General features: G+C 52.1%; 6 protein-coding genes across 6 annotated transcripts; 2 read left to right on the forward strand and 4 right to left on the reverse strand.

Moving 5' to 3' along the window:
• Positions 1–1101: 1101 nt before the first annotated feature.
• B0T23DRAFT_175148 (ZPR1 zinc-finger domain-containing protein) lies at positions 1102–2894 on the reverse strand. The gene is made up of 2 exons (XM_062832980.1): positions 2502–2894; positions 1102–2438 (listed from the first exon to the last, which is right to left on the reverse strand). Exons 1-2 carry the CDS (start codon positions 2637–2639, stop codon positions 1209–1211), a joined length of 1368 nt encoding a protein of 455 aa, XP_062692201.1. The 5' UTR covers positions 2640–2894; the 3' UTR covers positions 1102–1208.
• A 315-nt stretch (positions 2895–3209) lies between these two features.
• Positions 3210–3872, reverse strand: B0T23DRAFT_318053 (uncharacterized protein; the record flags this gene model as incomplete). The annotated part of the gene is made up of 1 exon (XM_062835049.1): positions 3210–3872. The coding sequence occupies one exon, from the start codon at positions 3870–3872 to the stop codon at positions 3210–3212; it is 663 nt and encodes a 220-aa protein (XP_062692202.1).
• Positions 3873–3940: 68 nt separating this feature from the next.
• On the reverse strand, positions 3941–5103 carry B0T23DRAFT_383002 (uncharacterized protein). The gene is made up of 5 exons (XM_062837373.1): positions 4868–5103; positions 4693–4807; positions 4452–4640; positions 4246–4393; positions 3941–4181 (listed from the first exon to the last, which is right to left on the reverse strand). Exons 1-4 carry the CDS (start codon positions 4900–4902, stop codon positions 4250–4252), a joined length of 483 nt encoding a protein of 160 aa, XP_062692203.1. The 5' UTR covers positions 4903–5103; the 3' UTR covers positions 3941–4181; positions 4246–4249.
• Positions 5104–5225: 122 nt separating this feature from the next.
• On the forward strand, positions 5226–8045 carry B0T23DRAFT_383003 (uncharacterized protein). The gene has a single exon (XM_062837374.1). The coding sequence runs from the start codon at positions 5451–5453 to the stop codon at positions 7920–7922; it is 2472 nt and encodes an 823-aa protein (XP_062692204.1). The 5' UTR covers positions 5226–5450; the 3' UTR covers positions 7923–8045.
• On the reverse strand, positions 7923–10120 carry B0T23DRAFT_383005 (putative diphthamide synthesis protein-domain-containing protein). Its single transcript, XM_062837375.1, has one exon. It carries the CDS (start codon positions 9662–9664, stop codon positions 8288–8290), a length of 1377 nt encoding a protein of 458 aa, XP_062692205.1. The 5' UTR covers positions 9665–10120; the 3' UTR covers positions 7923–8287.
• A 246-nt stretch (positions 10121–10366) lies between these two features.
• Positions 10367–11641, forward strand: B0T23DRAFT_430022 (putative 40s ribosomal protein S6.e, cytosolic; the record flags this gene model as incomplete). Its single annotated transcript, XM_062840219.1, has 6 exons — positions 10367–10372; positions 10592–10671; positions 10740–10746; positions 10825–11187; positions 11318–11485; positions 11546–11641. 6 exons carry the CDS (start codon positions 10367–10369, stop codon positions 11639–11641), a joined length of 720 nt encoding a protein of 239 aa, XP_062692206.1.
• Positions 11642–14074: the final 2433 nt, after the last annotated feature.

The raw sequence follows: 14074 nt of genomic DNA on the forward strand, positions 1-14074 counted from the left end.
GTGGTGGTGGTGCCCTTATCTCGAGAGCCTCCGAGCCTCCCATTCATCCATCTCGCTCGGGCTCTTGGATGGAAACCTCTCGCATCAGTGTAGCGCAGGATTTCATGCTAACCACGACGTTAGTTACACGTGTGATTGGTCGTCGAGTCGTTGTGCGCCCTATGTATTGCGAATTTGCGATCCCATCACGACTCTTGACGATACAGCCAAATGTCACGCGTCTTCTTGAGTTCAAATCGTGGTGATGGGACAGACGCTAAATGTTCAGTCTGCTAGTGTCTGTTAGCGCTTAACCCCCATGACTACTTATGTAGCGCTGCAAAAGGGACTATCAAGCATCTGCACTAACATTCCCACTCTAGTTCTACTTTACCCGTTCAAAATTACAGACCGAGGGAAGCCAAGCAAATGCATTCCATTGCATGATCTTGGACTTCTTCACAACAATCGCTCCGATCTGTACTTTTGTTTCCTCCCCCCAGCATCTCAACCGTACAATCAAAGGTTTCGCTCAATGAAGTAAATATATCACCCACTCGGACTTTTTATTAGGAGTGTTGAGAAGCAACTAGTAACTAGAGTCGAGACAAAGATGAGAAGCAACTCTTCACGACGTCTGTTTCGGCCGACATTAATGTCACCGTAACTCTTGTCTTCTCCGTGACATCTGCCTAAGCCACGCTTTGTGCTACTGCATGCTGTGACCTTGACTATGTGTGGTCTTTGGTCCTCCGGTGTCTAGCGTACATATGACTCTTATGAACCACATGATGTACTTGGGTGAGCTTGGTAACTGAGACACACCAAGATGGAAGCCCAACTGAACTAAATCAGAGAAGCTGAACCTGAGAAAGGGAGAACGTTTCCAGTTTAGCCAGAAGAAGCGCGGGTCTATGTAAATATAGGTAATGTATCCATTTAGAGGCGCCTAATATATGTAAAGGAAAATAAGAAAACAAACAAAAAAAGCAAAATCGATCGTGGTATCTTCTCATGACAAAACATGACTGACGGCTGCTATATCATGCATGCATCATCTCTCTTTCAAAACTCCCGGTCCAACCAACCAACCCATACCCGTTGTTTTTCTTTGAGAACCCATAGAAACCCAAAAAAAGGAGACATCGTCTTCGTCGCTGTGTATAGATTCATTAAGATTTCTTCCTCTCCCCAGAAAGAGCACCAAGCATTGATTGGTCCTTCTTGATCTAGTGGTCTTCGGAGTAGTTCTCGGTCTTCATGTCCTTAAGACCAAGCTCCTCCTCTTCCTCGTCGGTACGCTCGTACTCCTCCACAATCATCTGCTCATCGGGCTGGGCCGGGTCGTCAGCCAAGCTCTGGACGTAGGAGCTGGCCATGGGGTCGGTGAGAATAATGGTGAACTCGCGCTCGCCCTTGATGGCGGCGCTGAGGTCGCCAAAGAACTTGTCCCAGCGAGCCTTCTCCTCAGCGGGGAGGGAGTCGCCAGCGTGGACGGCGGCGGGGTCCTCGGGGCCGGTCTGGAAGATCTGGTTGTGGAGGTCGTCGCGGACCTGGGTGAGAAGACCCTCCACCGTGGTGAAGCGGCCGCCGAGGGTGCCGGGGTTGACGGAAAGGTTGAGCTCGGGGCACTCGAGGAAGCAAGACTCGCTCTTGAGAATGTCGCGGGCGAGATCGACCGAGTTCCTGACCTTGATGGTGACCTTCTTGCCCTTCTCGGGCACCTCACCGCCGGTCTTGACGTCGTTGGACTTGTAGCCGCAGTCGTCGCAAGTGGTGTTCATGATGACGACCTGACGGAAGTGGGGGATGTCGACCATCTTCATGTTGGTGGTGCAAGGGTGCATGCAGCCGGGGCAGGTGGCGGGGAAAGCGTAAACGGTGTCGGGGATGATGTCGCCGCTCTCGGTAAGGCCTTCGTTGCTGGTGTCGGTGAGACCGAGGGCCTCGTTCTGCTCCTTGGTACGGAGGTACTCGCGCTTCTCCCACTTGCCAACACCGTCGCGCATGTCGGGGGTGATGAAGGAGTTGCCGGCCGGGTCGTCGACGGAGACACGGAAGGGGAAGGCCTCGCCAGCGAGCATCTTGCGGCCCTTCTGGATGATCTCCTCAACCTTCTCGTAGACCTCGGGGGCCTGCTCCTTGCGGTCCGCCTGGCCAGCCTCGAGGTCCTCGACAATAGTGGTCAGGAGACCCTCGACGTTGGTAAGCTGACCGCGGCCGGCGGGAACCTCAACGTCCAGCTCAATGAACTTGACAGTGGCGGTATCAGACTTGACGACCTGGCGGGCAAAGTCCTCTATCTGGGTCAGGCGAAGCTCGACGTGGACACCCTTGAGCTGGAAGGTGCCGGCAGGCTGGATCTCATTGTTCTGGAAGCCGCACTTGTCGCAAGAGAAGGACATGATGATGATTTCGCGGAAATAGGGGATCTGGGTAAGGAGAAGACGTGTTGTTCCCTAGAGAACCATGGTTAGCCGGTATTCAAAGGGCGCGACTGTTTGCGACAGCTTCCAACTTACATTCTCGTGGCAGTTCATGCAGAGAGACTCAATCTCCTCGACACCGCGGGGCTCGTCATCCTCGGCCTGGGCGTCGGCGGCGGCGGGCGCGATATCCTCGACCTTCTGGCCGATGGGGGTGAAAGTTTCCTCGGGCATTGTGTATGTTGTGGTGGTATATCTGTGTGGATTGTCGCAAACGGCCGTTGGGATGGATCAGCAGACGGTGACTTTTATAGGGTCCTTGGAGAAAATTTTGGAGGGGCAATTGGCGATCGGGTTTGGCGGGGGATTCTGGCAAGGAAGGGTGGAGCAAGCAACCAACGAAGTGACATAAGCTTGACCCCAGACTTGGCCCAGATTGGGTACCCAGTGCAATGGAGCCGCTGCCCAAAGCTTCGGGAACATTCCAGCCTTGAACGTTGTTTTGCCTTCGGAAATAATCATCTGATGGTTTTCAGAATTGACGATTTCAAGAGCCCTGTCCGAGTTTTCAGAAAACTGTACCTGCTTGGAAATCTTTGAAGAAATCAACCGCTCGAGTGACCTGGAATTTTCCTTGCGGCAATCCAGTCAAACCAGAGTAGTTTTATGTACTTCACAATTGCCCCAAACCACCAATCACAGGGCAATATCCATCAGGATCCAAGACGGGAGGAGCTGATGGAAACTCTCTGTCCAATACGGTAACAATTGGTGGCCCATGCGTCTCTATATCAGAGAGCAACTTTATTTCTGCATAAAATCGGCGAGACTCAGTCCAAGACCAGGCCTCGAGCCTTTGGAGGCATTGGACTGGTCGAGCAAGGCCTGAAGTCCGGCTTTCCTGGATTTGGCACGCTTTTTGCTATTTGCACTGGACGAAGGGGTTGGCTTGTGTGTGGAAAGCCCAGCAAGAGACCCCAGGGTAGACGCCGCACTTGGTTTTAGCCCTGTTGCTGCTGACTTTGGCGCTTGTTGTTGTGGTTGAGTCTTCGGGTTGATGCTGCGCCTCGAGACAGGAGCCGGGGCCGGGAACTTGATCTCAGTTTTCCTTGTGCAGTGGCCGCATGTGATGCGCTTAACTGGTCCTTTGCGCGACTCTTGATCCTGTTGCTTCGCCTGGACAGGCGTTTTCGTAAACTTTTGGCCTGCTCTTAGCCTCTTGCGCACGGCTTTTTGGTGTTCAGATTTCAAAGTGCTGCCGTGACCAAGAATCATGATGTGGCCGCAGCAACTGCAGACGTGCTGTCTATGGACGTCGGACTGGGGCAGTTCGTTCTCAAACATAAGGTTGCCTCTCTGGTTCATGAGAAACGCCGACGTCTCTGGCGCTGTTGTCGCCAGAAGATGGGCGGCGTCCGTTAGAAAGTCCAGCGTCGCTGAGAGCTGGGTTGAGGATGGTCCGTTCATCGTGATTTCCGTCGTGTCGTAGGACACCAGGTCGGATGTCGGTGGTTGATGGAAGTGGGAGAGATGCAAGTCAAATTGTTCAATTGGATTTTTACGGCGTGAAACCAAGGTTGGAGCACGGGCCAACCGGTTGGTTGAACGTTCGCCTTTGGTGAAGACCGACATCTACCCATCAAGGGACTCAAGCCAAGGGGAATATCAAAACACAAGCAGCCCCCTTCAATGTCACTTTACTTTTTTCCCCTGACACCTGCCGCCTTCACTCCCGTTTTATCAACAACATCGCATCAACAGTTCATTACAAAGGAGCTTACGAATCGAGGGTTAGGGTTAGACTGGATTATGTCAAGAAATGCTTGGAGAGGGAGTTTACAGATTTAAGCCCGGTTGATCTCCCACTTGAGCTCTTTGATGCTAACTTCGTCGTTGGCCTTCTCGTCGTAATCGAACCATTCTCCCTCGGTCAGGTCAATGTCAGTGAACTTGGTGTTGGAGTCAATGCCTTCGGCAAGCCAAGAGCCCTACATATCCGATGTCAGCAAGTATACTGTACCGAGAAGATACTAAATATGGACTAACCTCAGGCTGGAACTCGACAAACTCCAAACCTCTGCAGTCAAACTCGAGAAGCTTTTGCTTCTTGGCAGGTTCCGTCTGCTCATAAGCGGCGGGGGCAGCCTTGATGGAAGCCGACGACTCTCTCTTGCAGTTTTTGCACTTCCACACAAAGTTGGCCTCACCACGGCTGCCGCTCATCTCGTTGTTTTCCTGGTGAATGTGTCAACAAGGGAATGCTTCGGGTCTTTAGAGGGGAACTTACGAAGCGGCTCACGCCAACGGGCTTGTCATGGACCTCCCTGCAGGAGGTGCACTGAACCTTGAAGGTGTACCAGAACGGGTTACCCTCGCTGTCGTCAGGACGGAGGTTGGTGACTCTAGAAGTTTGATGTAAGTTGGCTTTTTCTTGTTTTTCTTCTGACTTCTTGTTCACTCACCCAGCAAGCTCAGCAGTAAGGTAAAGCGCAAACATCTTGGCTGTTGTGAGATATGCGATTATTATGGGAGTTGTTTGCGGTTTATATTGATGTTTTCGAGGAGGTGATATTCTTCAGTGACCTGTTGTTCTAGACTCTGCCTGATTGGGAGCTGCCAGCCAGCTCTTCTGCTGTGGTGGTGGAGGGGCTCAAGGGGCAGGGCACCTTCTCAGCTCTGATCTTCAGCTGATAGCCCCACACATGCAGCTTCAGCTTCAGAGGTGGTCTGAGCTTCCGGAGCTTTCTGAAGACTGATGTCAACCCTAAGGGTTTAGTATCCCTTACCCTAAAGGGGAGCTTTGTTGACCTCCCCCCTCTGCCCATGCGAATGCGCGCAATCAACACTGTACGCCCGGCCGACAGCGCAAAGACTTTAGCTTGCGATGGGGACGGGAATTGGACATGCCTTCAAAACGCCCCACCCTTTGACGGGCCTCTTAATTGATCTTTCAAATCCACCCGCCGCCGACAAGTCACCGACGAACAAATCCCGCCCTCCCCTTGCCCTGATGCCGCTGCCGCATCGACCAGATATGCCCCGACGATGCAGGGGATCTGGTCGACCGTAGCCCAATTCCGGGGCTGTCGCTGCCACTCCTGTCTGCCCGCTCCGAATAGCTTCAACAGCTTCCAAGCTGTGCGCCTCGCCCAGTCCACCGCCCGATCCGCCGCCGCCCAGCGAACCAGGAAAGCCCTCGGCAGCAATGTAGCCACCGCCTGCTACACGGCTCTCGCAGTCACCGCCGTCGTCGTCGACACCGAGAACAAGGAACGGCGCCAGCGCGAGCTCAACCGCAAGATCCATGAAGCAAAGAAGAACCTAGCAGTCCTTATGACCGACGATGCCGCCGACGGAGACCTCCTACGCCTTGTCGGCTCAGCACCTGCCGCCCGCCGACCCGAACCCTTCCGCGCCCGCAGCCAGCCTACGATCGATGTGCTTGAGTCTATATGCGATTACCATGTCGATTCAGTCAGGAGTCTGGCGTCCAGTGCTGCCGAGAAGAGAGCTGCTGTCCTGAAGCTGCGCGACTCCCTCGGCATGTCGTGGAGGGACCCGCGCAAGGACTTTTGTATGGGAAGAGACGGTCTCATCAGCTGCGACAAAACTATCGCGTACGAAGAGAGCATGGCAGAAACCTTGGACCAGGACCGGGAACCTCGAAACGAAAAGCAGATGGAGAAGCAAATCGACATGGTCACCAACCTTGTGGACGACCTTATGGAAGCCGCCTACAAGGCTTCAGAGATGCAGGGCATCAAGTCCTATCTCCCCAAGGACCACCCCGAGTCGGCCTGGAGCATAACGCGCATGTTGAAGAAGGACGGCTATCCCAGGTTCCACCACGCCCATTATGATCCAACCATGACAATCCAGGCGCGCCGGCGCTTCAACCAAGTTACGTGCAACATCTTGGCCGACTGGAAGGGACCTCGAAGCCGGGACAAGTATGTGGCCAAGGTCTGCCATAACCTTCTCATCAACACCGTGCCGCCTGGTATCCACAACTACAACATGCTCATAGCAGGCTTCACTCAGATCGGCGAGCATGTTTTGGCTGGCGCCGTGGTGGACAATTTCCTACACAAGAGCCGTCTACGACCCACTCAAGGCACAATCCTCTGTCTGATACACCACTACCGCTGCAAGAGAGATGCCGAGGGTTTCCACATGCTGCTCCGACGCCTCATTGGTCGCGATCCTCGAGGCCTGAATATGCGCAGCAAGTCCATCTCGGATGTGTACCAAGACCGCGGACTCTTGCGCTGGGCGCTCGAGTCGGATGTCGCCCTAGCCAACGGTCGCACAGTCGTTGAGCGTGCTAATCTGGAGCAGCCCGTTATGGAAGCAATTATCGAGGCCCTCATTGACTTCAGGAGAATCGGACATGCCGCAAAGGTGTTTGTTGCCTGTCTCGACCAGAGGTGGACCATCAATGCCGAACTCTTTGATCAACTGTTACATGCTATCTGCAACACTGTTGACGATCTGGCAACTCGTGTGCTCGTCGACGGACTGCTGTCTCACGTTGGCGCCATCACGACCATGATCCTCTCGCGAAGTTTCCTGTCGCTAAAGACGGTAAGGAAGCTTCGCACCGTTCTCCAGATCCGGTACGCGAGGTCGACAGAGTCACTCTATCATAGCTCTGCCCTGCAAGATTCCACGTCACCGACCTACCTCTTACCCAAGGGCAATGACCGCCTCAACCGTATTGCGACATCCATCTGGTTCAGAGAAGCGGTGCAAACCATCTTCCAGCTCAGGTTGACTCTCCCAAAGGTCGAACACCTCCTATTAGCACAGCCCGACGAGCATCTTGAACACCGGTTAGACAGTGCCATTACCAGCCTGAACCTTATCAGCCCTACCAACCCGCGCGCAGTCGAGCGCGAGGAGCGTGCCAGGGCACTCCAACGCCTAGCCAAGCTAGATTGGCTCATTGAGCAAGTAGAGGCCACCGAGAAGGCCATCAAGGCCACGACCGAGGAGATCATGAACATCCTCGCCGTCTCCGTTCCGCGCGACGTACGACCCCTGACTTTGTGGCGACAGCACTGGGACGTCGAGGTGCCCCTGGAAAAGCGTCTCAAGTACGATCGGGAGATGCGCACGCCCAACACGGGGCTTAACGCAGTCGCAGCGTGCTTTGCTCGGAAGGAGGAACTGGATAACCAGCTAGCAAATATTCTTATGGAAGCGTTGCCGGCGCAGACGGCGGCTGAGATTCGTCAGGGTGCGAAGGAGACGGCCACGGTGCCGCATCTGATGGCTTTGACCAAGGATCACCTGAGGAGTTATCAGAATAAGCCGGTCGCTGCTGTTGCTGCCAGGCCGAGGGTGGTGCAAGCGCAAGAACAGGACACAGAACAGCAGAGGGAGACGGGCTCCGCCTTCACGGCTAATGATAACCTAGCAGCAGGCGATATGAATAGGAGGAAACTGGGCTTTGGTTGGCGATCAGGTCTCTCGTCGTATTTACCCCTGAGAAGGGTTGCATCTGTTCAAAGGTAGAATTGCATTGACGGAAAAAAAAAAGAGAGGGAATGGACAAGGAAGGATAAGGACATCGGACGGACTGGATAGACGGATGGATATGCACGCAGCCAAGCTAAGCAATGAAGGACTGGCTTTTTTGTACTCTGTGTTAAAACAAAAAGGTTGACATAACCTACCTTGTGTACGTATACGCGAAACAATTGGATACATACTACCAAACCACAACCAAAACTTGTTCACATTTCACTTACCATATTTTGCAAGTAACATTCTTCGTATGCAGAAAAAAACAGATAAACCTCCTTTTTGTATAGCCATACGCCTAGATCCCAAAATTCATTCAAAGTACGGATACATCCACCCACTCCAAGCCTGAACCCTCAAACCTCCACAGCAGCAGGCTTCGTCCTCCCCAACCCCTCTCGGCCATAATAATCCATCGGATATGCCCCCTTCCCCCAATCCTCCTTCTCCTCCAGCGCAATCAACGCCTCATACGGCGTCAACAGCGGTCTAGGGAACGCATACCCCCAATCAATCGACAGTCTCGGACACGCCACCTGCACCCAGCACTCGACATCGCTCATCATCGCCAGCTTTCCGGGGAAAATCTCTGAAAGACAGAAATTGACAAACGGCGTGCCGTTGGCCTTCAACTTCTCTTCTATGAGACCCAGCGTATTGGGATTTCCCTGCCGCCCGAGACTTCCCAGGATCAACCCCCATTTCTTGGCCGTCTTGGCCTGGCGGATGGCAGAGCGGCGAACATCCTGCATCTCTTCGTGGCCGTACGTTTCGTGCGTCAGTTTGCGGCTGTAGGGGTCGTACCGGTAGGCGGGGATGGATGGGTTGTGAATCATGATGGACTCGAGGTGGAAGCGGCCGTCGCCCAAGTACAAAATCATGTCGACTTGCTTGCCGGACGAGGTGAGGAACTGGGACAAGTTAGGGGATGTGCACCCCAGGATCTCGCCCTTGGAAAGCGGCGCGATTTGCGGGATGATGACTTCGTATCCGGCTTTTTGCAGGGTCGAGCGCACGCCGTGGATGGTGGCGTTGAATTGGATGGTGCCCACCATGGCGATGGACTTGCCGGGCGCGAAATTGCGTTCCAAGGTCGCCAAGAGGTGGGAGGTGTCGATGCTGATGTCCACAAAGACGTACAAGGTCTTGATTTTGGTGACGTCCACGGGGATAAGGCACGAATGCGCGTAGTGCACTAGCAGGTCGCACCCCATGGCGCGAGCGGTGTAGTCGTCGATGCAGCAGGCGCCGTAGGTGACGTCGCCCATGATCAACGTCTCGATCCCGGGGCAGAATTGGGTCAAGATGTCGGAAATGGTGGTGGCGAAGAGGAGCAGACCCTCGGGCATTTGCAGGGCTACGCGCTTGGCGTTCAAAGTGCGGATGCGGTGGATGGTCTTGTGGATCTCGAAGGAGTAGTTGGAGGGAAGAAGGGCGATGGCTTCGTTTAGGGCGGCGTCGTGCAGGATCGAGTCGGGCACTGGGTTGAGCATCCGGGGCGCACGGCGCGGTTGGGCTACTTGGATGGCGCCGCTGTCTTCGATAGAAGTGTTGGCCCCGGCGGGTTGAGAGGTGCTGTTGGATGAGGAGGAGGACTTTCCGGCGGCGGCGCTTTGTCGGCCCAGGAAACGCTTCTTGGGTTGTTTTTGCTGAACGGAGGGGGGAGGGGGAGGGTTCATCTCGTCGATGTCGGCGGCAATGCCGAGGTCGACTTGGGCGCGGTCGTCCTCCATGTTAAGCTTGTGTAATATTACTGAGTCGAGCCCAATGATGATATTCAAACTCGGGTCTGTAAGGCTCAAGGGTGTTGCGAAAAAGTTGAGTGTCTCGTCACGCTTTCTGAGGTTGATATCTCTCAAGTGAGTGAGGTGAGGTTGGATTTGCCAAAGTGAAAATTGCCAAGTACCTTCTGGGGTTTGTCAGTGTCTTGAAGGACAAACGTTCAACAGAAAAAGACCACGAGATGTTGTGTCTGAAGAGCTATTTAGTTGTAAATTCGTTGAACATAGCGTATTCCATGTCTATCATTCGGTCAAGCTTGGCCCAATCCCACTTATCCCATAGCACGTCGTCGTGAACGTTGTCGTTGAGACTTGGGAATATCAAAGGTACAAAACCCAAATCCGGTAAAGCGTATCCAGCCCCACTTCTCCAAATGCTTGGTGGTGGTTGTTGGGCCTGGGCTCATGGGTCAACTTGTGCCAGTGGAAAGTTTCGCGGCTGGCAGTTGGTCCAAGCGCAGCGGGAGATTTTTAAGCGGGTCAGGCTGAGACAGCAGCCAATCAATACCCCGGAAATTGTGCCCTAAGATTTCGACCGTATTGTCCTGAGCAAAAGCGGTCACCACCCACACAAAATCTTCCCCTTCGGAATTTCTCGAGTCGTCTCAATTCGCAACACCCAACTCCGGTCGTTCAGCCCCAAATACCGCCAAAATGAAGGTACGACGACTCCCCGATATCCACGGCGTCATGGCTACGGCGTGACTGCGTCTCTGTGCTTTTTCACGAGTCCGAGCGTCCAATCTCAAATTTCGACACCTGGAGGTCGCGAAAATGGGAACTTGGAGGAGGGAAAAGAGGAGCCAGAACATCACCACAGCGACGATGTTGATGGGAATGGAGACATGGACATGAGGCTGACCCCACGCCCACCAACAGCTGAACATTTCGTACCCTGCGAACGGCTCGCAGAAGCTGATCGAGGTCGAGGATGAGCGCAAGCTCCGTCACTTCATCGAGTGAGTTGCAAATCACATACAAGCTGCATTTGGTATCCAAAGACATGTCGCTAACAGCCTCACTATAGGAAGCGCGTAAGTTTTCCCGGTACATCGACGACACATCGAGACCAACCACGATGACCGAACCCGAAACTGACACATCGACTATAGATGGGCGCTGAGGTCCCCGCCGACCCCCTTGGTGATGAGTGGAAGGGCTACATCCTCCGCATCACCGGCGGTAACGACAAGCAGGGTTTCCCCATGAAGCAGGGTGTCATTGCCCCCAACCGTGTCCGCCTTCTCCTTTCCGACGGCCACTCCTGCTACCGTGCCCGCCGCAGCGGTGAGCGCAAGAGAAAGTCCGTCCGCGGTTGCATCGTCGGCTCTGATCTCTCCGTCCTTGCTCTCGCCATCGTCAAGCAGGGCGAGCAGGACATCCCCGGCCTCACCGATGTCGTCCACCCCAAGCGTCTCGGCCCCAAGCGCGCCACCAAGATCCGCCGCTTCTTCGGCCTCAGCAAGGATGACGATGTATGTGTTTTTCTACGCAATCTCGTCATCGCCTGCCCCCGAGCTGTTGCGATGATCCTCGCGCAGTTCGTCGGGTAGAGTCTGAGATGAACACCAAAGGCTAATTATCCAATCTTTCTACGACGAATAGGTCCGCAAGTACGTCATTCGCCGCGAGGTCCAGCCCAAGGGTGAGGGCAAGAAGCCCTACACCAAGGCTCCCAAGATCCAGCGCCTCGTCACTCCCCAGCGCCTCCAGCACAAGAGACACCGTCTCGCTCTCAAGCGCCGCCAGGCCGAGAAGGTCAAGGAGGAGGCTGTAAGTTTCACCCAACCCCCTCGTTGAAAAGCACTTCAGAAATGCTAACCATCATAACAGTCTGAGTACGCCCAGATCCTCGCCAAGCGCATCGCTGAGGCCAAGGTCCAGAAGGCCGATGCCCGCAAGCGCCGCGCCTCCTCCATGCGCAAGTAAGCGTTCGGAGTCAGGTGTGATGGATGATATCCGGTTGCTTTCACGAATTCGGTCATGGCGCGGTTATCTGTTGACTCGACCGGGGGGCATGTTTGTTGTGTGTACATGAGCACCCATTAAAAAAGGGCTTTCCACGACAACCAACCAGGAATTGAGTCTTCAATGAGTTGATACCAAAACCAACGAGCAGCGCTTCGCTTCGGGTTCGCGTTATACGGAATAAGATGACGGGGACCCTTTTGATACCAATACTCCCGCCTGATCATTGACATATTTGGGGAAGGAGGCAACTGAGGTAGATTCACAATCAACAATGGGTCTGAATTGTTCGCTTCATATGGGGTTCCTTTGGCGCGCTTCTCTTTGTGAATTCATGTCCGTGTAAGGATTTGGAAGCAATGTGCGGGAAGGAGCAGGCTTTTAAAAGTTGTCATGACATTCATATCTAAAAGAGCAAGCAAATGCCATTGTATCACATGCAATTCTTTGTCAAAACCTCATTGCTATTCTTCAAGTCCACTAGCGTACAGTTCCTGGTATCTGCCTACAAAAGATGTGACGGCCCAGAAATTCTTAACGTCCAGTGGCGAACTCCAAGAATGGCCTCGGTCTATAGAAGACTGAAAACACGATTGATCTACTGGCAATACTCAATATCAAATACAATGCTTCGTCGCTCTCGTCAACCCACACGCAACAATACCAATTCCAATGCATGATTGAATCTGAGTTCCATTGATTGAAAGTCCACTGCATGGTACATAAAAGCATACATAGAAACAGAGTTACCTACCTGGTTAGTTAGGTTCGTATTGTCGATATAATCTACTTGACAAACACCTCGTATTTTCCCATGGTAACTGGTGTAATCCCCAACTTGCAAACTGACTCACCCTTCAGTTTATTAACTTTTTTTCCCCTCCGAATCACCCAGTTCCAGTTCCAGTTCCAATTCCAGTTAGTCTACCTAGTTCGCTCGAAAAAAAAGAAAAAAAAAAGGAAAAAAAGAGGTCAGTAGGTTTTCCATAGAAGAAAAAGAAGGAGAAGAGTATTTACCTAGGTACACCTAGGTACCCAAGTACCGATCACTCACTTACTCACTCACTCACTCACTTTGGCAACCTACGGTAGACTAAGGTAGGTAAGTACTTTCTTCATGTTGTTGCTTGTGTAAACTGTCCTCGTTGATAGATTTCTCTCATTCTTTTCATTGATCAACGGAAGACCATGCAAGACCACCTATGCAAGCAAGCGTCGTCCATCATATCCTCCACCTCCCTCTCTCTATATCTGTTAGGTAGCTACGTAGTTAGTTAGTTAGTTAGTTAGTCAACATAGTACCTGGTAGGTAGGTAACTATCACTCATATAGTCAGCTATGAGAAGGAATTTGTTTAGTTGTTGTTATCTCTGGCCTCTCTCTCCTTCTGTTTTTCTTCTTCAACTTCTTCTTCTTCTACTTCTTCTTCTGCTTCCTGTGTGTTTTTTTTTTTTTTTTTTTTTTTTTTAATCTATTTCTTTCATCTTAAATAAGAATACATATGTTTTTTTTTGCTAGTGCGGTGCCCTCTGGTTTAGGGATAATAGTAGTCAAGCTAGTCTGTGATTTTTTTTGGGCTCATAAAAAAATAAAGAAAAATAAAAGGACAACATGACCATCATGACGCCAAGTGATGAGTGGTGAGTTCCAGGATATTTAGATGTATGTACTGCTTTCTATCGATCGCGAAAATGGTCAGAAAATGTTTCTCCCTCGTTGGATGGTGGTGAAGTATTGAGGTCAGACCACATCCGCTAAGCTGTTGACTTCAAGTAAATTAATGGATCAGAAACATTCATTATACGCAGTACTTAGAGTTTCATAACGTACCGTTTCTTCTTATGTATGAGATTATGAGCGGATTTTTGCCAAGCAAAGCTTACAGAACATATGGACAAGCAATGGAAGCGATGCGAATCATAAAAACAAAGTCAGAGAACATCCATCACTTCAAGTTGTCATCGTAGCTCGTCAACCGCCACTAAGTCCACAACACTGCATCACCAAATCTCTTGTAGCACAAAAGGAAGAGCAACGATCATACGACATCGTACCAGGAGTTTCCAAATTCCTATATCACACACAGTTCACACAGGCACCAGCACATATTCATATTCATATTCATATCGTATCATATCATAACCTCCATTCGCGCTAATCATTCTATCTCCCCTATTGCTATTATTTTCCTTCCGCCTTCATCCATGCAAAAAAGCTAGCTCCAAGCCAACCACCCAGCATCGGCGACTCCAGGACCGGGAAAAAAAAGGGAAGACGAGACCTGCACTTCCCGCCGCCCTTCTATTCCTTTTGTGAAAACCTATGCCTGACTGGATGCTCAAGAGCAAAAGAAGTAGCAATAACAAAACAAAATCTTCTCCTCCCCAATCTAAG

This window comes from Neurospora hispaniola, assembly GCF_033458365.1.
Source record: "Neurospora hispaniola strain FGSC 10403 chromosome Unknown B0T23scaffold_5, whole genome shotgun sequence".
Classification (NCBI taxonomy): domain Eukaryota; kingdom Fungi; phylum Ascomycota; class Sordariomycetes; order Sordariales; family Sordariaceae; genus Neurospora; species Neurospora hispaniola.